The sequence below is a fragment of the Mesoplodon bidens genome, assembly GCF_964165515.1.
Source record: "Mesoplodon bidens genome assembly, chromosome: 10".
In the NCBI taxonomy this organism is placed as follows: Eukaryota; Metazoa; Chordata; class Mammalia; order Artiodactyla; family Ziphiidae; genus Mesoplodon; species Mesoplodon bidens.
Genome location: NC_138172.1, coordinates 33,972,163 through 33,995,897, shown reverse-complemented (window position 1 = coordinate 33,995,897; position 23,735 = coordinate 33,972,163). Strand labels below are relative to the sequence as shown.

The window sequence follows — 23,735 nt, the reverse complement described above, 5'->3', positions numbered from 1 at the left end:
ACACTCTTCATCTCACTTAATGGCCCCAGCAAGGTTGTAATGTGGCCTGGATTAGATGATGGCAGTGATGCAGATAGAGGGTAAACGGCCCGCACAGGTCACGCAGCTAGAATGTGGGAGAACCAGGTCTGGATCTCAGGCACCCTCACTCCTGCTGCTCGCACAGTCCCTACTCTCCACCCGCCTCTGCCTAGGCGAAAAGCATCCATCTTGGACCCAGGCGGACCTGGGCTCTGTCCTAACTCTGTCCCTGAATTTAGGCAACAGGCCTCACCATTCTGAGCCTCCGTTTTCAATCTGCGAAGGGCACTGTGATGGCTGCCACCTCACAGCACTGTTGCAAGGATAAAATCAGGAGACGCATGAAAGTACTTAGCAGGCAGGATGCAATCAGTAAACCTCGTCTGCAGGGTGACAGTCTGGACGCTGGTCCTGGGCCCTTGCCCAGTCACCCTGGCCTCGCAGTAGCAGCACCTATGGGTCTGGCCTCACGGTGCTGTGTGCCCAGCAGTCTGGGAGGTGGCGGCTGCCTAGTTATAGTGCTGACTGCCCACAGTTCCTGAGCCAGTGACCCTCCAGAGCCGGTGTGCTGCTGGCACGCTGCAGAGGGCCTGTCAGGAACCTGGAGGGCCAGAGTGAGTTAGAAGGCTGCTTCTGCCCAGAACAGCTCCCTTCTCCCTCCAGGGATGCGTAGGGGCTTTCTTACAAGGGGAGCTGAAGTGTACTCCTTTGATATGAAGTGGTTCAGGCCCGCAGCTAGTCTGGAGAAGGGTTTTGCAAACCCTTCTATTTAACCTTCACTCCCCTTTGAGGAAAATCAAAAGCTAATGTCCCAAGGAGATTCTAATATGATTTCTTGGCACAGTGTCTAACTTTCCTCCTCCCACCCCCACTATCCTGCAGAAAAACTGTCTTCCCAGTAATCTCATCCACCAGAATCCAAGCACAGTTCATTGCTCCAATTATAAAATTTCCAAAAACATTCCCCCCATTTAAAAATCCAAATGTTAAATGAAATTATATTGAAGGAGCTTTTCCCACTCTCCCAAATCCCCTCTCTCCACTTGGAAATCCCTTGACCTGCTCTTCTTGGTTGCAGAGCCCCTAATGATTTCTCTCCATGAGAGAAGTCAAAGAAATCCACAAAGATGGATGAAAGCACCAAACAGGGGCACAATGGGGCCCAGAAGGGTCAGCCATACCTCTGTCCTGGAAGCATTTCTGGTCTGAGACGCTGGGCACCCGGCATGCAGAGTAAAGTGATGTGTCCCTGATGAGGACAAGACCAAAGTCCTAGGGCCCCAGAGAGGGCGGGACTGGCATGCCCACTCCATGGCGGGGGTCGGCTGCAGTGGGGAGTGAGTCCACCCACCCTGCCAGCACCACAGCAATGGGCGGTCTCGGAAAGGAGAGGCCACACTCCCCTGGAGCAATTTACCTGACCCCTCAAGGCACCACAGGTGAAATTCTCCAGAGTTTAGTCTTTCCCTGAAAACCGCCCCCCACCCAAATAGTTAAGATCAAATTTGAGAAGAAATAGGTTAGCTGGAATGATCTAGATAATCTTTGACTTCCCTAAGTCCTTTGCTTCTAGTAACTAAGTTATCATTTATCAAGCACTTACCTCAGCCCTTCAATTGAACCTTATGAAAATGGATGTCAGAAATGGTCAAGTATGATCCCAGTGAGGCCTACAGCGACCCCACGTGATGGCTAACGCCCATTTAACAGATGTGCAAATGGGGAAACGGAGGCTCAGAAATGAACAGACAGAACGGGATTTTAACCTAGATTTCTTTAATCCCAAAAACTATGGGCCTTTACCCTCGAGCTGTGATGCATTAGTTTCATAAAAATAAAAAAAAAGCGACTGGGCTTACAGGTCAATCCACTAATTCCCCCCACGGGCTTGAAGTGGTTCTCCAGCCTCAGTTTCCCAGTCTCTAAAATGAGGGGGTGTGGATGAGGGGCCCAAAGGCTCATTCCAGGCCTGTAGCTTCCACTCTGTGATTATCGTCCCTTTTCCTCACCCCAAAATACAGAAGAGTGAAATCTCTGACCAGAAAGTTCCTGGCACATACCTTGGGTTCTGTGAAAAAATAATGGCTCTGGTTTTCAATGCTGCCAAAGTTAGGAAAAGTTTTCACCCCTTCATTATAAAGCAGCCATAAAGTGCCATGTGTTTAACCACAGGAAAAAAGGGTCTTTTTTAACTATTGTGGGCGAGCCTTTCACATCCGCAAAAGGGGAAGGAAAGAATGAAAGGGGGAGGCTGGGGCTACCTGGCGAGGATTTCCTCTCTGCACACTTCTGAGTGACTCTCACCCCTCTCCAGAGCATCTCTCTGCACACTTCTAGGTCCCAGTCCCCCTCTCCAGAGAATATCTTTGCACACTACTCAGTGGCTCTCTCCTGTCCAGAGCATCTCTCTGCACACTTCTGAGTGACTGTCTCCCCTCTCCAGAGCATCTCTCTGCACAACTCGGAGTGGCCATCTCCCCTCTCCAAAGCATCTCTCTGCACACTTCTGAGTGGCTGTCCCCTCTCCAGAGAATATCTCTGCACACTTCTGAGTCATTCTCCCCCCTCTCCAGAGAATCTATCTGCACACCTCGGAGTGGCTCTCCCCACTCTACAGAGCATCTCTCTGCACACTTCTGAGAGGCTCTCTCCCCTCTCCAAAGCATCTCTCTGCACACTTCTGAGTGGCTGTCTCCCCGCTCCAGAGCATCTCTCTGCACACCTCTGAGTGGCTCTCTCCACTCTCCAAAGCATCTCTCTGCACACTTCTGAGTGGCTGTCTCCCTGCTCCAGAGCATCTCTCTGCACACTTCTGAGTGGCTGTCTCCCTGCTCCAGAGCATCTCTCTGCACACATCTCAGTGGGTCTCTTCCCTCTCCAGAGCATATCTCTGCACACCTCTGAGTGGCTTTCTCCCCTCTCCAGAGCTTCTCTCCACACACTTCTGAGTAGCTGTCTCCCCTCTCCAGAGTATCTCTCTGCACACATCTCAGTGGGTCTCTTCCCTCTCCAGAGCATATCTCTGCACACCTCTGAGTGGCTCTCTCCCCTCTCCACAGCATCTCTCTGCATACTTCTGAGTGGCTGTCTCCCCTCTCCAGAGCATCTCCAGGCAAACTTCTGAGTGGCTCGCTCTCTTCTCCAGAGCATCTCTCTGCACATTTCTGTATGGCTGTCTCCCCTCTCCAGAGCATCCATGTGCATACTTGTGAGTCATTCTCTGCCCTCTCCAGAGCATTTCTCTGCACACCTCTGATTGGGTGTCTCACCTCTCCAGAGTATCTCTGTGCACACTTTTGAGTGGCTGTTCCCTCTCCAGAGCACGTCTTTGCACACTACTCAGCGTCGCTCTCCCCTCTCCAGAGCATCTCTCTGCACACTTCTGAGTGGATCTCTCCCCTGTCCAGAGCATGTCTCTGCACACTTCTGAGTGGATGTCCCCTCTCCAGATCATCTCTCTGCACACTTCTGAGTGGGTTTCCTCTCTCCAGAGGACGTCTTTGCACACTACTCAGTGGCTCTCTCTGCTCCACAGAGCATCTCGCTGCACGCTTCCGAGTGGCTGTCTCCCCTCCCCAGAGCATCTCTGTGCACACCTCTGAGTGGGTGTCTCCAATCTCCAGATAATATCTCTGCATACCTCGGAGTGACTCTCCCCCATCTCGAGAGCATCTCACTGCACACATCTGAGTGGCTCTCTCCCGTCTCCAGAGCATCTCGCTGCACACTTTTGAGATGCTGTCCCCTCTCCAGAGAACGTCTTTGCACACTTAGTGGCACTCCCTCTTCTCCAGAGCATCTCCGTGCGCACTTCTGAGTGGCTGTCTACCCTCTCCAGAGCATATCTCTGCACACCTCGGAGTGGCTGTCCCCTCTCAACAGCACATCTTTGCACACTACTCAGTGGCCCTCTCCCCTCTCCGGAGCATCTCTCTGCACACTTCTGAGTGGCTCTCTACCCTCTCCAGGACATCTCTCTGCACACCTCTGGGTGTCTCTCTCCCCTCTCCAGAGCACGTCTTTGCACACTACTCAGTGGCCATCTCCCCTCTCCAGAGCATCTCTCTGCACACTTCTGAGTGGCTCTCTCCCGTCTCCAGAGCATCTCTCTGCACACCTGTGTGGCTGTCTCCCGTCTCCAGAGCATATCTCTGCACACCTCGGAGTGGCTGTACCCTCAAGAGCACGTCTTTGCACACTACTCAGTGGCCCTCTCACCACTCCAGAGCATCTCTCTGCACACTTCTTAGTGGATGTCCCCTCTCCAGAGCAATTCTATGCACACCTCTGATTGAGTGTCTCACCTCTTCAGAGCATCTCTATGCACACTTTTGAGTGGCTGTCCCCTCTCCAGAGCACGTGTTTGCACACTACACACTGGCTCTCTCCCCTCTCCAGAGCATCTCTCTGCACACTTCTGAGTGGCTGTCTCCCAGCTCCAGAGTATCTCTCTGCACGCTGCTGAGTGGATCTCTCCCCTGTCCCGAGCATGTCTCTGCACACGTCTGAGTGGCTGTCCCCTCTCCAGATCATCTCTCTGCACACTTCTGAGTGGGTTTCCTCTCTCCAGAGGACGTCTTTGCACACTACTCAGTGGCTCCCTCTGCTCCACAGAGCATCTCGCTGCACTCTTCTGAGTGGCTGTCTCCCCTCCCCAGAGCATCTCTGTGCACATCTCTGAGTGGGTGTCTCCAATTTCCAGATAATATCTCTGCACACTTCTGAGTGGCTCTCTCCCCTCTCCAGAGAACGTCTTTGCCCACTTAGTGGCACTCTCTCTTCACCAGAGCATCTCCGTGCACACTTCTGAGTCACTGTCTCCCCTCTCCAGAGCATCTCTGTGCACACTTTGAGTGGCTGTCCCCTCTCCACAGCACGTCTTTGCACACTACTCAGTGGCCCTCTCCCCTCTCCAGAGCATCTCTCTGCACACCTCTGAGTGACTGTCTACCCTCTCCAAAGCATCTCTCTGCACACTTCTGAGTGGGGGTCTCCTCTCCAGAGCACGTCTTTGCACACTACTCAGTGACTCTCTCCCCTCCCCAGAGCATCTCTGTGCACACCTCTGAGTGGGTGTCTCCAATCTCCAGATAATATCTCTGCACACCTCGGAGTGACTCTCCCCCATCTCGAGAGCATCTCACTGCACACATCTGAGTGGCTCTCCCCCATCTCGAGAGCATCTCACTGCACACATCTGAGTGGCTCTCTCCCATCTCCAGAGCATCTCTCTGCACACTTTTGAGATGCTGTCCCCTCTCCAGAGAACGTCTTTGCACACTTAGTGGCACTCCCTCTTCTCCAGAGCATCTCCGTGCGCACTTCTGAGTGGCTGTCTACCCTCTCCAGAGCATATCTCTGCACACCTCGGAGTGGCTGTCCCCTCTCAACAGCACATCTTTGCACACTACTCAGTGGCCCTCTCCCCTCTCCGGAGCATCTCTCTGCACACCTCTGGGTGTCTCTCTCCCCTCTCCAGAGAAACTCTCTGCACACCTCTGAGTGGCTGTCTCCCCTCTCCAGGGCATCTCTCTGCACACTTCTGAGTGTCTCTCTCCCCTCTCCAGAGCATCTCTCTGCACACCTCGGAGTGGCTGTACCCTCTCAAGAGCACGTCTTTGCACACTACTCAGTGGCCATCTCCCCTCTCCAGAGCATCTCTCTGCACACTTCTGAGTGGCTGTCTCCCCTCTCCAGAGATTCTCTCTGCACACTTCTGAGTCATTCCCTCCCCTCTCCAGAGCATTTCTCTGCACACCTCAGATTGGGTGTCTCACCTCTCCAGAGCATCTCTGTGCACACTTTGAGTGGCTGTTCCCTCTCCACAGCACGTCTTTGCACACTACTCAGTGGTCATCTCCCCATCTCCAGTGGTCATCTCCCCTCTCCCCTCTACTCAGTGGCTGTCTCCCCCCTCCAGAGCATCTCTGCACACTTCTGAGTGGCTGTTTCCCCTCTCGAAAGCATCTCTCTGCACACTTCTTAGTGGCTGTCTCCCAGCTCCAGAGTATCTCTCTGCACACCTTGGAGTGGCTCTCTCCACTCTCCAGAGCATCTCTCTGCACACTTCTGAGTGTCCATCTCCCCTGTCCAGAGCGTATCTCTGCACACCTCGGTGTGGCTGTACCCTCTCAAGAGCACATCTTTGCACACTACTCAGTGGCCCTCTCACCACTCCAGAGCATCTCTCTGCACACTTCTTAGTGGAGGTCCCCTCTCCAGAGCAATTCTCTGCACACCTCTGATTGAGTGTCTCACCTCTCCAGAGCATCTCTGTGCACACTTTTGAGTGGCTGTCCCCTCTCCAGAGCACGTGTTTGCACACTACACACTGGCTCTCTCCCCTCTCCAGAGCATCTCTCTGCACACTTCAGAGTGGCTGTCCCCTCTCCACAGCATGTCTTTGCACACTACTCAGTGGCCATCTCCCCTCTCCAGAACATCTCTCTGCACACTTCTGAGTGGCTGTCTCCCCTCTCCAGAGCATCTCTCTGTACACTTCTGAGTCTTTCTCTCCCCTCTCCAGAGCATTTCTCTGCACACCTCAGATTGGGTGTCTCACCTCTCCGGAGTATCTCTCTGCACACCTCGGAGTGGCTCTCTCCACTCTCCAGAGCATCTCTCTGCACACCTCTGAGTGGCTGTCTCCCTCTCCAGAGCATCTCTCTGCAGACTTGTGAGTGGCCCTCTCGCCTCTCCAGAGCATCTCTCTGCACACCTCTGAGTGGGTCTCTCCCCTCTCCAGAGAACATCTTTGCACACTACTCAGTGGCTCTCTCCCCTCTCCAGAGCATCTCTCTGCACACTTCTGAGTGACTCTCCCCTCTCCAGAGCACGTCGATGGGCCTGAAGGTCAGACGTATATAAAACTCCAGTCTGCTAAAAAATGCTCCTCGTTTTCGTAGAACTTGTGTTTCTGTAAAAGCCTGAGTCCATCAGGCCTGCTATCTCATGACACAAGGAGGGGCACGAAGAAAGCAGAGGGGAAGGTAAGTATCCCTGGAAGCTCGGGTGAGGGCCTTCTGAGCTGGGAACCTACTGCCATAAATAACTCCCCTGTCCTCCATTTAAGCCCAACCACAAACTTGATTCCTGGCGAAGGGCAGCGAACATCAGGGACATTTGTGTGAGCCGGGCTGGCCAGCTGCACTGTGGACTAATTACAGAGGCAGAGAAAGCTCTTTCTCAGGCCAGGTCAGGAGCACCTTGCTGGAGGGGGCCAAGGCGGGATGCTTCCCCTCCAGGAGGCCTTTCTGGGGTGTCCACCCCTCTCCAGGGAGGCCTGTGTGTAGCTGCTTGGGGAGGGGGTGGGCGGGGAGTGGAAAGAGAGCAGCAGGGAGAGGCGGGGAGAGGCCGACAAAGCTAGGACGAGAGGCGGAGACAGAGACGGGAAGAGAGGGAGACCCAGACGCAGAGACAGAGAGAGAGACGGAGACTGGAGCACAGCACCGCCCGCCCCCGGGAGGGACGCGGCAGCGGGGATGCTCACCCTGCGGCCGGCCTCGTTGTTGTGCAGGTTCATGAGGATGCGTGCGCTCTCGTAGGAGCCCTTGGCGTGGATGCGCTCCCGCTCGCGCGCGTCCACGAACTCCTTGGCGAAGCGGTAGCCGTAGTCGATGTTGTCCCCGCAGCCGCCCCACAGCCAGTCCCGCGGCAGGTCCTTGGGGCGCGCGGCGCGGCTGCAGCCACAGGTGGACAGCTCGCCCTCGCGGCAGGCGCGGCTCATGGCGTTGACCACCCCCGCGGCGCTCACCGCGTACGTGAAGGCCGTCTCGCGGCTGCCTGCGGGCGAGGACGGGTGAGTGGGCGCCCCCCGCTCCGCAGCCCCGGCCGGGGCAGTGCCGCAGAGGGCTGGTGGCGGGGGACCGGCTGGCACACCGCCGAGCCCCCGCTCCTGGCTGGGGAACGAGGAAGCCCTGAGCCCCCGGCCCACCCGGAGGGGGAAGGCGGGAGACATTCCCCACACACACGTAGAAGCGACACATGACAAAGGAGTAGCATCCCTGGTACCTCTGCTCTGACACTTCAGAGCCCAAGGCAGGATTCTAAGCAGTGCTGGACTGATTTTTCTCTACACCTTTTTATGAAAATATTCCAAACTTATTTTCCAAAATGCCCATGAAAGAAGTCACTGAGGGAAAATGCAGAATCGGGGTAGACTTCCTTACACTTATTTTAATGTTTGGTATTATTTTCATTCTGAGTTACCTACAGGGCAGGAGCATGGGAGCTGCAAGGCTTAGAGCCCCTGCGGCAGCCCCTCCCCACTCCCTGCGGCCTTGGCGGTTGAAACCTGGCTTCCCCCTCCTCCATCCGCAGCATCAAGCCTGTCTCAGAACAAGGCTCCCGACTTTCCCAGAGGACATTTCTAAACTGGTCCCTAGAGAGTTTTAAATGAAACTCGCCTCTTCTCAAACCCCAAGCTGAGCGGGCTGATACTTCTCACTCAGGTAGGTGAGTGTCTACTTTTAAAACAGTCCGCAGTTCCTTAATGTCACTTCTGCAGCTCCCCAGCAGCCCCTGACTCCAAGTGTTAGGATAACAGCAAAAAGGAGGGACTAAAATAAAAAGGTTCTTCTTCCCCAAACTTGTAAAGAATATATAAGCCTAGAGGAAAAAAGTTCTCTCCTTCCCTAAAACTTGTAGAGTATCTCCCTGTCAAACGGTTCTATAGGAGCCCTATTTGTAAGGACAAAAAAGAGGTAACCATAGACTACCTTCATCTCCACTTGTATGTGGAGACATTTCTACATGTAACAAGAAGTCACTTAATTAAAGTATTGTCCTATGAGAGAGAAAGGGTTAACACCTGGCCAGCTGAAGCTGGGCCTGGGGTGGGGGGGGGGTGGAAGTGGGGGGCAAGATGAGGGGGTCCTTATTTTCCTCAACTATAAAATTAAGGGTATTGAACTAGATGCCTAGGGGAAAAAAAGGTCCCTTCTGGAACTGGAATCTCTTTACCGGAAACGGTTGCTCCTATACTTAAGAGAGCTTGCTAACAATCTTTTTTTTGGGGGGGGGATGGACAATGGGGGACAGCACAAGAACAGCTGACAACAGGACTGAGCCCCAACCAGAAGGCCCATCCTGCAGGAGGACGGCTCTGCCAATGCAAGTATCCCACAGGCTGCCCTTTTCTTGGACTTCGGCTCCACACTTCAGTCCTCAGCCATTTGTGCTCTCCCTTCCAGGAATAGTGATGGTTCTGATTTACCAGATCTTCCCTCCCACATTTTAAAAAATGAATAACTTGAGGACTGTACGGGTGGTTGGCAGGAGGATCCAGAAAGTTCCTGTGGGGGTGTGTGTGTGTGTGTGTTACATCTACCTAGCTTGAATTGGCAAGGCAGAGAACAGCAAGGGAGTGGAGAGAAATGAGGAGAGCAGACAGATTCTAGGGAGTGATTTGAGGATTAACGCTGATAATACAGAAAATGCTGTGTCCCTGGATGGGAGACTTGTAGAATAAAGAGGCAGTCTGAGGAAGAGAAACAATCCTCTGGAGACAGAGGGAAATAAACCACTCTCCTGTATATAGAGAGCACAAAAGGGCTTTTACATAAAACACAAAATAATGCTGCTATTTTCATAAGTCTATCTTGAACATATCCTTTTTTTGCCCCAGAATACAAACCTGGTAGAAATCTCTAAGCTAAGCTAACTGGTCATTGCAGGGAAATGTCGGCTTGAAGAGTGCTCTTTGGCTAAAGCCTGTGGATACAGTCATCCTGGATGGAACACTGCTGGTCCAGTTACAGCTCCCTCCCTGTGAAATCTACATCTACTCCTATTCTCACCCTCCTTAAAAATGGCGCCTTTCTTATACATCTTGTCACAGCATGGAAACAAAGACGAGACAGAGACAAAAGCTGGAAGGAAAGGCTAGCATGATGAAAAAATGAGAAAGTTTCCAAAATGAAGAGTGGGCCCTTCATGAGGCAATGGTGTACAGCGCCTGGACTGGCCTTGAGAAAGGAGGTAAGGGGTTGGGGGTGGCAGCCTGAGTCAGACACTGGCCCCATCACAGGGTCAGATTCTCAGGGACAAGAACTGGCCTCCATGTCCCTGCTACTGTACTAAGTGCTCTGGAGTGGGGCACCCACACACCTAGCATCAAAGGTGTTTTAAATTTTCCCTTAGCTCATTCTCTTCCAACATACCCTTAAATAGAAAAGTGAAAGCTAAGTAACTTTTCCACTATTGGCGTGGGGTCCATGTTCCTCTTCCATAAAAATCTATTCTGATTTTTCTTCTCTCCATCTCTCTCTTTTTTTTTTAAAGGCTCTGTCTGTGTTCACCCGAAAGCCACCCAGCAGCAGCTTTCTGCTCTGAGACCTTGGACACCTGAGGTCCTCCCAGGGCCTCCGTGACTTGATAATAGGATCTAGGAGGGCTCCCTCCTTCCTCTAAGGCCGTCACGAGATTCCACTCCCGCCCAGTTCACATCAACCTAGACAGTGCCACACAGCTGAGGACCAGAGAGTCTACTTACAGGGGACAATTAAATACAGGCCTTTGTACCAAGGGTTCTGCTTGTTCCCTGAGGAAGCAGGCTCTTTGAATCTTGGGCCACATTTTAAATAAATATCTTCAGCAGAACTCAAATCCACTTAGCAAATGAGAGCTTATTCTGAACCTTTTGGCCCAAAACAGGCTACGTAGGAAGGGGATCTTAAATCACAGCTGTGTTCCAGTGACTACACAGAAAAACAGTTCCAACTGCTGTGTTCCTTCCTTGTTGCCATCGGAGGTGTCTGATTTTCACTAACTCATATACATGTGAAAAGCCACTCCCATAGTTTAGTTTGAGAGGAAGGCAGATAGGGGGAACATATAAGGCAAAGGTGACAGGGGAAAGCTGACAGGTCACCATTCTGATATAGCTAAAAAAAAGTTTTTGGGTCACTCACAATATCAAAATGCAGCAGAATTCAATCTTCACTACACTGCCAGTTAACTACATAAGGCAGCCCATCATCAGGGGAAAACTCCTGTGTTCCTGAAGCTTAACTCCTAGATTCAGATCCCAGTACATACATTAGCACATTTTAATCATTAACAGGAAGGACAAAGCCCTATGAAACTCTGCAGGCTGAGGCTGCGGACCATTTTCCCATTCAATTAGAGGAACAGCTTCCAGTCCTGTATTATTTTAGTTTATGAAGCCGCTTGGCTCAAACATCCACTGACAACTCTTTTTTGTTCTCAATGAATGCACTTTTCAGGGTTTTTTAAAAAGCGTTTTATCCGTCCATGACGGACATTAAGCCAACTTTTTATCTTCCGTCAGTATAAATAGTTAATTGCTTTGATGAATTGCTTCTTATTTTAGGAGTCACTGCAGTCATATTAATTATACAGGCTTGTTTGCATAAAAGTAAAAAGAGACCGAAAATATTCACTAGAAAACACAGACAGGACCACATCTCTCAGACTGTAGCCTATGCTATTCAACCAAACCAGAGGCAAACTGATGTGCCAAATTCTTTGCCTTTAGCCCAGTTTTAATGCCACCTCCTCCCTGAATGGAATAACAAGTTCAACAACACATTTAAAAATAAAGAACTGGACCGTGAGCCATACGTTAAAACTTTTTAAAGTTTCTAGGCTGAGCTCTGAAGCACGTGCCTTTGTATCAATGGCCAACATCACAAATGTAAATTGGAGCACATCTGATTAAACTTCTTTCTGGGACTAAAAATAAAGCCTTTAACATATATATATATCTTGATAGCCTTAGGAAATATCTATATTAGGAAAATTAAAACCTTGTTTACTTCCAACACATCCAGCATTCTGAAAGATGACAGTTTTTAGTTTGATGCTTGGGCCACTTTAAAAGGACAAAAATGACTCGGCTTTCCTCCTCATCTTTTGAGAGCCCAAAATAAGTGTTCTGCTACTACTATTTTAAACAAAATGCTTTTTAGAAAAATTAAGTGTTCAGAAAAATGAAGGTGTCTTTGATGCCCTCCCCAGCTCCTGATTTGGGTCAAGAAGTCCAACACTTATAATTAGATGTGGGGACAGGCATGCACACAGCCATAATGACAAAATTCCCAAGCCACCACCCTGCTGGAAGATTCCCTCCATATCAAGCTTGTAAGTAACACTAAAGACTTCTCCTAGGAGAAAAGTTTCCGTATATTTAAAAATACATTAAATGGTTTCCTACCTATCTGCATGACCCTGCCGAAGACTGAGGTGTTATCCACGGTGCTGCAGTTCCACCTCCGGTGTCGGAACTGATACTGGCATTCTTTGATGCCTGTCTTCGCGCCCTCTCCGATGTACTGCATGTGGTCCTGATACAAGTGGCACAGTTTCTTCTGTCCTTGAGAAAGTCCTGCCAGTTGGCTGCACAGAGGCTGTGCTCCTATGATATATACTTCTGACATCTGAACAGGGTTATTCATACCTAGCGACCTAAAAAAGGGGGGGGGAGATGTGCATTCAAGATTTACGTGAACTCTCAAGGTGGGCCCCCTGAAAACATGTCAGCAATACATAGTTTTAAGCACACAGATGCTTTTTCTCTCCTGCTTGTCCTCATGACAAAGTATGAGAAGGGCTTCATAAAACTCCTCTGTTTAAACTCCACTCAGAAAACAGAGGTATTGTGTAGTCCCCATCCCGCCATCTGGCTCCTCTGTTAGAGTTTTCACTCCCTTCCTTGCCCCTCGCTGCCATATACCTGAACCAGAATTTCACAAAATTCTGAAATCCACACCAGAGAAGGGGGAAATGGCAGCCTGGGGTACGGGCCTCTGACATTAAAGAAAATGACTCACTTTGCCCCCACAAACTGGACTGATCTGCCTTGAAAAAGGTATGAATGCCGAACGTGACACAATCAGACACGGGTAGGAGATGAGAGCAGTTCCTTTTGACCAGGAGGACAAGTGTACTGAAGAAGACTTGTCCTACCGAAGAAAAATTCAGCCCGTTCCGGGCATTTTAAAAGGGCTCCTTATGTGATTGTGAAAGACCCAAGACAGGGTATCCAGTGAACAGAAGTCGTGTTTGACAGTCAGAAAAATGCTGTTCATTTACAGCGAAAAAATATCCAGAACGCCGTCAAAAATAATCCCCTGGATATACTGCAGTCTATCGTCAAGGCCCCTACCGGCAGGAAACGCTCATTTAGGGACATTTGACTACTTCAAGTTAACCTCCTTTTGATCAAATTTCAAGCCCCAAATACCCACTTGGAGTTTATCTGTCTTCCTACAACCCCGCCTACCTCAGACCCTGAAGGTTAATAACCTCAAGTGACAGAAAATGAACGTTGGAACTCACTTTTACTACCTAGAGGTGGCAAAAAGTAAATTTTACAGATAGGCTTACAATTATTAGAGAAGTGAATTTCGGTTCCCCTTTATTGCATGATGTACTACAAAGCATACCTCTGAACAAGGACCTCATAGAAAAAGGTCTGAATTTATAGGTTCTGATTCCCTATGTAACTAAAGATAAGCTTCAAAGTATTAGCAAATTAAAAATTTTTTGATTTAAAGATACATATATATGTATATATATACACCTATGTAAGATATATGTATTAGATAAATGCACCCAACCTCACGACTCAGCTTTAAATATTGCAGCATTATACAAACGAATCTTTAAATGAAAGAGTATGCACATAGAAAAACTTACCACCAAGAATTGCCTTCTATTACGACCTGGGCAAAGGAGATAAATATGGCCAAAGCCATTAGGAAGAACTTGGAAGACATTGCCCTTCCAGCCGTCCCCAAAGCAACTCCTGGGCTTAATATTCCAATCGACTTCTGGAGAGGGAAGAAAGGAGCAGATGTTTATTGCCTCTCAGATAATTTTCAAGCATACAAGTTTAAACAACGGAAGCATCCGGGGTCTCTTAAGTTTACTGTTGATTGACTGCGCTTCTCCTCCGTTTTTTGATGGCAAGATATAGGCAGTTTCTTTTTCCAAATTAATCCACCCACGCAACCTCACCAGGAAATCTGATTTCGCTGGGATCCTGCGCGCGGGGCACGCCAGCGATTACAAACATGTCTCAATGCTGTTGAGTCAAAACCCCGGTGCCAGGCGCTGCCTCCTTCCTGCTTGCTCGCGTCCCGCACCCCCTCGCTCCCCTCTAGTTCGCGCTGCGCTGAGTCCCTCCTCGGGAATTCACTCAGGAACCCGCTGCCACCCTCGTCCGCTCCCCGACCTGGGCAGAGCAACAAGTGGAGCCGGAATTAATTCCATGGACGAGAGGAGCGCAAAGGCGAGAGGAGCACGCCGCCGGCGGCTGCGGAGGAGGCGGAGTGGCCGGCGCAGGGGTTGGGGGTGGGGGCAGCACGCGGGGGGGAAGGGCAAGGGTGGGGGGCGAGGCCCCCGGGAGCGGCGCGCGCGCGAGTGCCCAGCTGGGAAATGCGGCTCCGAATTAACATCGTCTGTTTCATAATCAGTTTACGGCCCGCTTTGGGGCCAGCCACTTCCAGAGGGGGAAGGGCAGTCCGGGTTTCCTTAGAACGCTCTTCAGCCAGACTGGAGTGGGGAGAAGGAGATTGGGGTGGGGGGGCACAGGGGATAACGGGGAGAGCGAGCTGCTCTCCCAACCAAGGAAACCGGAAAACAATGCCCTCTCCCCTGCCTTCGGCCTCCTCCTTGGACTCAGTGTACCCCAGAGAAGGGATATACCCCAGAGGAAAGAAGGAGGTCTGGGTCCCGCTGTCCCGAGAGACGGGATCCTTTCTCGGCCCTCCCCGCAACCCTCCCCCAAATTCTGATTTTCTCACTCCCCCTACCGCCCCCCTCCGATCGCCACTCCTGACAGCTGCCACGGAGAAAGGGGAAAGGAAGCCAAGGGGGACTCCAGTTTCCCTTGGTCCCGGTCTGGAGTTGACCATCTCTCTATCGCGACACCGTGAGCCTGGTCCTGGAACACCGCTACCCCACCCTCCAGTCCAATTCAGACTTGGTTGAGTCAGTCCCGAAAGGTGAGGGTGCAAGGCGAGGCCAGAGCCGGTGCGAGTGAGCCTCCGCCGGCGGGGCCAGAGATGCTCCCGCGCCTCAGCTGAGTCCCTGGATTCCAGGGCGCCGGGGCCCTTGTCGGCGAAGGTTCGCGTCGTGAAGAATTTCGGGGGCAGGGGCCGGCCTTGGAAGCTTCCGCTGCCGTCCTCCCCACTGGTGACTTCTCCACCTGTAGGCGGCGGCGGAGCGAGGCGGTGGCGGGTGCGGGTGGGAGGAGCGGGTTTCCAAAATCCCCTTTACATCTCTGATAAGAGTAACCCGGCTGCGCTGCGCCACCCGCAACCCCCGAGGGAGCCCCTTCCTCTGAAAAGGGAAGGTGAGCCTCCTCCAGGCGGCAGAAGGGCCTGGCCTGGAACCTGCGCCGGAAAAGAGATTGAGGGAACCTAGGCAGCCGTGGAAACGCGCAGGGGCTCGGGAGCGCGCCACAGCTTTTCCCTGCCAGCCGCCCTTTTGGCCCAGACTCGTTGGGGCTCCTCGACAGGAAATGCGTATGTGGTCCCAGTGCCCGCTACCCAGGGCTCCGAGCCTGTGTCCCACTCGTCCCTAAAACGCCGCAAAGCCCGGGGAGCATCCCGGAGAATAGAAACCTGGGGTTTCCCCAGCCCAGCAGAGAGAAGGCTCCGTCTTCCTCCCCACCCCCGCCCGAAGTGTCAAGTTTCCTCCAGGGGAGGGGGTGGGGGTTGGTTGCGAGGGCTGCCTTCGCGCGCGGCCCAGGCTGCGAAGTCTCCTCTCCCTAGCGGCGGCCAGGACCGAGCGCGCACACATTCATACACACACTCACGCACAGTCACACACTCACTCGTCCACAGACACACACGCTCCGACGTGCTTCCGAGGCGGCGGCAGAGATCGCTGCGGGCCGCGCGCACTTTCCGAGCTTCCCGACGGGCGGGGCGCGTGGGGCGGGGAGCGGGCAGTGGAGAAATTGATAACAGATTCGGCGGATTACTGCAGATCTCTTTGTTAGAGGCGAAGCCACACAAACCGAACCCACTCTCGGCCCGAAGACCCCGGGGCGAGTCCACTCGTTCACAGAATGGGGGCCAACTGGGAGCGGGCCATTTGGTTTCTGCGACTCGGGTCTCTAAGCTCCAGGCTGGGGGTAGGCCGGAGGTGTCCCAAAGGGGATCCGGCAGGAGAGCCCCGCGAGTCGCGTCTCCACTTAACCCCGCGCGCTTGGCCGGAAACACCTTGGCCCTCTTCCCGCTCCAATCCCCGCGCAACCCACAAAAGGCCCCACAAGTTTGAAAGACTGAAGGAACCCACAGCAAACTCACTAATACATCTACTCTGTAGGGTGAACGTCCCTGCCTGTTTACCAAGAGATCTGATCCGAAGAGTACGAAATAAGACCTTTCCGGAGACTGTAACACCGAGGGTAAAACAAAAGTTCTGGGCAGAAGCTGAGTTTACCAAAGAACGGACTAAAAGTTTGTGAACAATTTCAGGGCCCAAGGAAACCGACTTTGTAAGGATCCTTGGAATCTGTTCCTAGTGTGCGACAAGTAGGAGGGTTGTGGGCATTTGAGAGGTTCAAGCACAAGGGAGGGGTGAGGTGGGGGTAGGGCGTTCGTTCGCACGCCCTTGTTTCCAGCCTCAGAACAGATCCACGCAGTCTGCTTTTTCTGTCTCTCCTCCAAAGCCTTCGCACTGGATTAAAAGTGTCCCTAACCCTTCTTTATCAACTGCCGTGGAGGCCGGGAGTGATGAGGGCGAGAGAGAGAGAAAGAAAGAGAGAGAGAGAGAGAGAGAAGGAGGGAGGGAGAGGGAGGGAGGGAGGGAGAGAGAGAGAGAGGAATCCGTCACACTAGTTTGGAGGACGTTTGGGGCAGCAGAAAGCTTCGGAACGCACGCGCAAATTCGCGAGGCACCCGAGTCCGAGGCCGGAGGCCCCTAAAACGAAATTCCCCGGAGAGAGGGCGAAGATTCTGGACCCTCGGCCGACGGCGCTATCTCACTTGATCTGGGCATCCCCTGCCACCTCCATCCTCAGCTCCCACCCCCAGTCTCCGGGAGCGGAAATGATGGAGAAACTGGGAGGAAGAAATTAGATTGACCTGGGCTCGCGGTGGCGAAAAGCACAGGAAACCCCAAGAATCCCAGCTCTTAGTGCGGGATAAATTTTGTTTCCCCCCCCACCTGCGATCTCGCCCAAAAGCAAGGAAAGAGACGGAGAAAATTGCAGGAGAAAACTCAGTGGCAGCCACAAAATTGGGGCGTCCTGCCCAGGGGAATGCTGCCGAGAGAAGCAGGAGGGGATGATGGGCTGAAAGGAGGTCCGCTTTGGGGGAGCAGACAAGGAGCCAGGGCTCCGCCAAGCGTGCCTCGGGAAGTGTCCACGGCGTTGAGTGCTGGGGGGGCGGGGGTCGTGTGGAGCGGAGAGAGGAGGTGGAGGAGGGAGCTCCTTGAGCCCAAATCAGTGCAAGGAAGGTGTGCAGCCTCTGATTGCCCTGACTCAGAACCGACAGCAGGTCCGGTAACAGGGCATATCCAAGGGAAGAACGGTGGCCAAGTCTAGTTCTGTTCCCTGCCTCACCTCATCCATCCCCGGACAAGGCTCTCCAGACTGCAAGACAACTCTCTCTCTGTCTCTGTCTGTCTGTCTCTCTCTCTCTCTCACACACACACAGATGCCACTTCCACCTTCCCACACAAGATGTCTAGCTCTCTCTAGGCACAGGCTCTCAACTCTGTCCAGAAAAGCTGCTTGTCGGCAGAAGGAGAAAGAAAATTAAAGAACACTTCAACCCCCACTCTTCAGAGGCAGTTTCAACTCCATTTTTTAAATGACAAGAAACAGGCCGAGAGGGAGAGAAAGCACCACTTGTCCTCGACCACAGGGAAAACTGGTGAGAGCGCCAAGGCCAGACCGGAGACTTCCTAGGGTGATGCTCCTGTTCCTCGCTATGCCCTGGAGAAGGGGTACCAATCCTTCTCCCACTTGCCCGAGCCCCATTTGCTGGGTCGGACCCTTGGCCCCTTCCTTATTAACGCAGCCGCGCAGTGCAGCTTGGCCTCTGGGGGCTTCCGAGGGCCCCTCCTGGGAGAGTGGGACCTGGTGATCTGAAGGGATGCGCTTGCAGAGCCAGAGGTGGGAGGAAGAGGCGAGCAGCTGCCCGCCAGCCCAAGGAACAGACTCCAAGACGTCCTACCTCAAGGCAGCCAACAGGGGGCAGCCGGTACCGCACAGCGAGGAAGAAAAAGGCTTCAGGACTAGCTGAGCTCTGGCGCACCGTGCTAACCGGGGAGCTCCGCTGAGCGGAGGGAAAAGCAAGGGACTCTTTGGCTGGGCCTCCTGGGTAGGGTCTTCCTTTGTGGAGACGGGCCTGGCTAAGTAAGGCTAGTATATCCAAGACCCGAGAACAACTGACCTGCTACTCCGCCCCAAAACACGCAGGGAACAGATCCACACACTCGGACACACAATTTCCACTGCCTCCCATCGCTTGCGCGCTTTCTTTCAGCTTTGGCCCCTCGGAACTCCCCTGGCAGAGGCTGTCTAGAAACAAAATCTCCGCATCTGGCTGGAGCAGCCGTGAACGCCGGCGGGAGGGCAGGGGTTGAAGAGGTGCCATCCCACCGCTGGCTCCAAGTGACTTCCACACAGTAAGCTGTCCATTTAAAGAAAGACGAGGGAGGAGAAGGGGCCCCGATGCCAGGCTGCGATTGGAAAGTAAAACAAGGCCACAGGGTCTCCAAGTTTGGGGGGTTTAAAAACGGGTGGTTTTTTTTTTGGTGGGGGGAGGCTTGTTTGCTTTAGGAAACATCTTAATTACAATTCCAAGCTTATTTTCTAGAAAACTGAAAAGGGGAGAGATCAAGAAAAATGAAAATAAGGATCGAAGCTTGGAGGACAGAGAGGAAAAGTTGTTGGAAAATAGCAAGTTATACTGCAGGAAGAAACGTTAACTTTCTGTAAAAGTGAACTCTCGGTGACCCTCAGAGTGTGTGACTCGGCTTTAACATACAACTGACAATTAAAACAAACAAGAGTTCACAAACTGCCCCCCGCCCGCTCTCCCAACGCGGAGGCCCAAATGCTTCTAAAGGACAAGGCAGATTCCGCGCAGGGGGCCGGGGCGCGCTCTCCCAGCGGACAGGATTACAGCCACCACTGCCAGCCCTCCCCACGCCCCCATCACTGCTGCAAACTGCGGAGCTCACCCAGTGGCAACTAATAATGCTAATAACGCGACCCCGTTCCCCGAGCCAGGGTGCACGCTGGCCCCCTGCCATGAACTCTTAAAGGCACAGGGCCTGCTGCGCTTGGGTCCCCGGCTGCGTTGAGCTTGCAACCTGGCCTCTGGCTGCAGAGGGCGAGAGGTGCGCTGCTCGGCACAGTCGGCCCCTAGTCCAGCTTCACGGTCTCTCAACCAAGGAGTCCCCTTCCCGAGCCCTGGCTACACACCTTCTCGGTGCCCGCGCTTGGTAAATATTTGTTGAATTAAATCATTATGCTGTTACTGAAATATACAAAGTAAATTACACTCGCATTTCTCAGGGCAAAAGGAAAGTCATCCGTGAACCGCTGTGTTTCTGTCTTGTCTCTTCCCCACTTTCTCTCCAAAGTCTAAAAAGTTTGCAGAACGTTTGGTGGGACCAGGTCTCCTGGGAGGCCGAGGCAGTGCGCGGGGCTGGTGTGTGTGGGGGGGGGTAGCGCGGCAGGGAAAGGGTAGGGGTCCCTGCCAGCTACGCGGGAGTTCTAGCCTCTCCAGGCGGTAGGAGAAATAGGGGGAGGGATAGGAATAGGTGGGGGGGCGGCGGGATATTTAGTTAACTTCCAAAAGAAAAAAAAGTGGCGAGCGTCGGCGGAGCGCAGAACACCTACCTTCATTGCGAGGGGGAGGGGGCGCGGGGAGGAAGTCGCCGCAAGACCGAGGGCAGCCGAAGAATCTGAGCGGAGCGGCCGGGTTAAGCCCGGAGGGACGATCCGGCGCAGAGCTGCGTGCTCCTCCAGGGCGCGTCGGGCAGGCTCAGGGGATCGGAGCCCAAGCGGTCACTGGCGTCCGAGTCTGGGTGCCTGAGCCGGAGCAGCGCTGGGATACGTCCGTGAACCGAGGGGCGCCGAAGTCCGCCTGCCGGCAGCAGGAACAGGGCCCGGCCGGCGCGCAACAAGGGAGCCGCGGGTCCGGCGAGGGCGCGCAGGCGACTGTTTCGCGGCGAGGCGCTCCCTCTCCAACGTCCATCAGCGACGGCGGTAATTAGGGCTTTCCAACCCCAAATGTGGGCGTGATTGTGCAAAAGACTTTACAACAAATAAAAAAAATTCTTCACAAGAGGGTGAAAAAAATGCCCCACAACTCAACTCTGGCCCGGGGCGGGGGGGTGGGGGAGGCGATCCGTGCGCCCAGGTGCCCCCAGTTCATTCACACCACGGATTCTGCAGACTCCTGGCGGCTCACGCCTCCTGATCTCCAGCTCCTCCTCTCTTAAGTCTGCGGCCGAAACGTCTGCTTCCAGGCGCTGATCCTGCGGCCGCGAGTGAGTGTGTGGACGTCTGTGTACACACACAGACACACACCCAAACACACACACACCCACACGCACTGCAGCTTGGGGGCCACAGAACAATCAGGCGCGCATGGGTTTTTCTCCGGGAGATGCCGCTGAAAATGCAGAAGTCGCCATCCGAGCTGCAAGAGTCAGCGCCAACTTTTGTCCTTTCATTTTAGGGTTTGGCAAAAAGGGGGAGCAAACTGGGTAAAAGTTGTCCCCGAAAGTTCTGCCTCCAGTGGGTTCGGGGACGATGCGCGACTGCCCCAGGGGAGACACTGGCTCCCTCCTCCCAACCCCCTTCTTTCCCTCTTCTGGTTAATCCCCCTCTTTTCCCCGCCTTTCCAGGGCGAAGAGGCGCGCGGGCACCGCGGCCGTGGGGCTAGAGAGGGGCGAGGGCGAGGGACTCCGCGGCGGCAGTTCAGCTCCGGCGGTCCATGGCCGGCGTGGCTCCCCACCTCCTCGTTTGGCGCCGGGACGGAGGGGCGGGAGAGTGAGCAGGCGGGCGGCGGGCGGTCGGGGCACGGCGGCGGCGGGAGGAGCTCGCTCGGCAGCGGCCGCACGGAACCGGACTCCGGGCGGCGGAGGCGGCGCCTCGGAGCTTGCAGCAGCCTTCCACGCGATCCTGCGCCCCACAGACAGACTGACCGACCGCAGGGACCACGTCCCCCCCACCCACCCCCCGGCCCTCCTGGCCAACTGCCTCCCTCTCTCCCTCACTCTCTCCGGACTCCTCTTTACCCTGGTGTTCTAAGAGAAAAAAAAAAAAAATTTTTTTTTTTAAGTTGCAGAACCAAAGGCTGCTGGAAAGGGGGGGAGGGGAGGGGAGACAGAAAAAAACTATACTTTGCCTTTGCGCATGCGTGCTGAGGCCGACCTATGACAAACTCTGCAGGGTTTTAAAGCCGTACCACGAGCTGGGGTGCAGGGGGGCGGGATACACTCCCTGCTCGAGCCCCCTGCTTTTGGCTCCCCATCCCCCAGGCATCTGCTGAAAGAGAGAGGTCCACTCCGCAGCCGCTGCCTGACCGCCGCCCGGCCCTCTGCTCTCCTTCCAAAACGGCCTACCCAGTGGAAGCTGAACCCCAACTTCAGCCTGGACCCCTTGGCTCACCTGTCCAAGGCCGCTCGCACTGCGGCTGCACGGGGCGCTGTCGCCATGGCACGGAATCTCTAGGAGGACCCCCTTCCCATTCTTAACCTTGGGGGAGGGTCCCTAAGCTCGGGGGCTGGAGAAGAGGATAGGCGCACACATCCTGCACCGCCCCCAGTGTAGTAGATTTGGGTACTGGGGTGCGCGATTGAGCATCTGGCTGCGACCCAACGCATCCAGAAGCGACCGGTGATCCTGCCGGGTTGGATCTCGGCTGGTCCCCTCAGGTGAAAAGGCTGGGAAGTTCGGCAAAACTAGGTTCTGCGGGGCACTGCAACTTCCAGGCACTTCCAGACACTTGTGGTTTTGGGGACCCCGATTGGGCGGGGTTGGTGGACGTGTGACCCCTACCTCCCGCACGCCAGAGGCACCACCCACAAACAGTGGTTCACATTGGAGTGCAGTTCTTGTTCTCAGCCCTCCCCATCCTCAACCCAAGGTGGAAGACACACACACACATACACACACACACATACACACACACGATTCAATTTCTGCCATACATCTGGCATGCCCTTGACCTTAAAGCACAAAACCCTTAGCCTGGGTACTTGGGGCAGTGGCTGTTTTGTTCTTCCCATCCCCCACTCCCATCTCTGGCTGACCACCCCAGGGCGATGCTGCCCCACCCTTTGCAAGTCCCTTCCTGACCATTACTTGTCCCAGCTGCCTGTACCCCTCCAGGGTCCTGGCCTTTGCTGGGCACACCAAAATGGCAGTGTGGGCTTCCCACAAACTGCAAGAGAAGCCCTGGCTTCCTCCGGGGACGATTTCTTTCACCAGGGGCGCCTGCAGACTTAAGAAGGGGGAACCCAACTGTATCATAGATGCCCTTGGGACATCTCCCATTCACCTGAATCACCTCTCCCTTCACATTCTCTAGGCCTTGACCACAGAGTGGCTATTTTCCAATTTCTAATCTAGCCTTAGATCTGCCCATGGGAAGGAGGGTCTAAACAAAGAAGGGTCCCCTCCTGGCAAACTGCCCCTGGGCAGTCAGTGTCCCTCCGCAGTTCCCTCCCTCCAGCTCTCTGGCCCAGCGGCTGCAGCCTGGATTCTCCCAGCTGTGGGGAACACACCCTCCTCCTGGGCTGGCACCCCAGCAATGCCCCGCAGCATGGCTTCGGAACCAGTTCACCCACGGAGGCTCTGATAAGTGTCAGGAAGTAAGCTGACTAAGAATAGAGTTCCCAAAGGGTGCTGAGCTGAAGCCCCCCACGTGGGGAGCACCTGAGTGCTGGAGGTAGATGCTTGTAAGATCCTATTCTGAGAATTTGCTCCAGAAACACTAGCTACCTAACCACAAACCTTTTAAAAAAAAGTTATATTCTGAATTATCTGAATAATTGCCTGCTTCTCTCTAATTGCCTTTGTTAGTGTGTGTAGACATAGCCCCAAGAGTTTTATTTCCTGCTTTGCTGTCTTTCCTCTAGTGGGAACTGGTGCTAGGTTATGGTTGACTGTAAACTCTGCAGTCTGGAGTTCCAGTCCCAAATCTGCCTCTTTCCAGCTGTGAAACCTTAGACAGGTCATTTAGCCTCTCAGAATCCTCTTAAACACACACATATGACAACAAAAATATTGATTTTGTTACAATACAAACAAACAAAAACCAGAGAAATATAATGACCTCGCCACACAACAAAGAAAAACAGAAATATGATGACCTACCTGGTAGGAGAGCAGTGAAAATGAAACAGATGACCTTGAAAATCAGGGGTGCAGTGAGAATGAACAGTGATGCTTCTGGAGAACTTAGCAGGGGTCAGGCACGCACTGGGCACTCAATAACTGCTACCCTACAAAAAGCAGCTCTGAAAACAGGTTTTTAAGCTCCTTTGGTGGCAAAGCTGTAACTCCCATGACAAGATCATTTATAGTCTTAATTTATCCCAGTTGGAGTGAATGTTCATACTCTTCACAGATGAAATATGAACGGTGTTGGGTTACCAGGTACTTCCCCAGACCTCACTGGGGCTATTTGCAAACTAAATAATCATATGCCCCATTTTATCTTTCAAAAAAGATTCCAAAATTTCCAACAAACCAGTCTATCCTCAAGGAG

The 23,735-nt window shown here is 53.4% G+C and overlaps 1 protein-coding gene across 4 annotated transcripts in view; it reads right to left on the bottom strand.

Moving 5' to 3' along the window:
- Window positions 1–23,735, bottom strand: part of WNT5A (Wnt family member 5A) — a 32,461-nt gene that overhangs the window by 5,483 nt on the left and 3,243 nt on the right. The window contains exons 1-4 of one of the 4 annotated variants that reach the window (XM_081245575.1): window positions 19,853–21,150; window positions 13,681–13,814; window positions 12,197–12,447; window positions 7,511–7,803 (exon numbers count right to left, since the gene is read on the bottom strand). In XM_081245575.1, the coding sequence (XP_081101701.1) occupies window positions 7,511–7,803; window positions 12,197–12,447; window positions 13,681–13,814; window positions 19,853–19,858 (684 nt within the window). In that variant the 5' untranslated portion in view covers window positions 19,859–21,150. Of the gene's footprint in view, window positions 1–7,510; window positions 7,804–12,196; window positions 12,448–13,680; window positions 13,815–15,611; window positions 15,771–15,823; window positions 15,844–19,852; window positions 21,151–23,735 lie in introns of those variants that run through there. The other 3 variants (XM_081245577.1, XM_081245576.1, XM_081245574.1) reach the window with 3 other exon arrangements.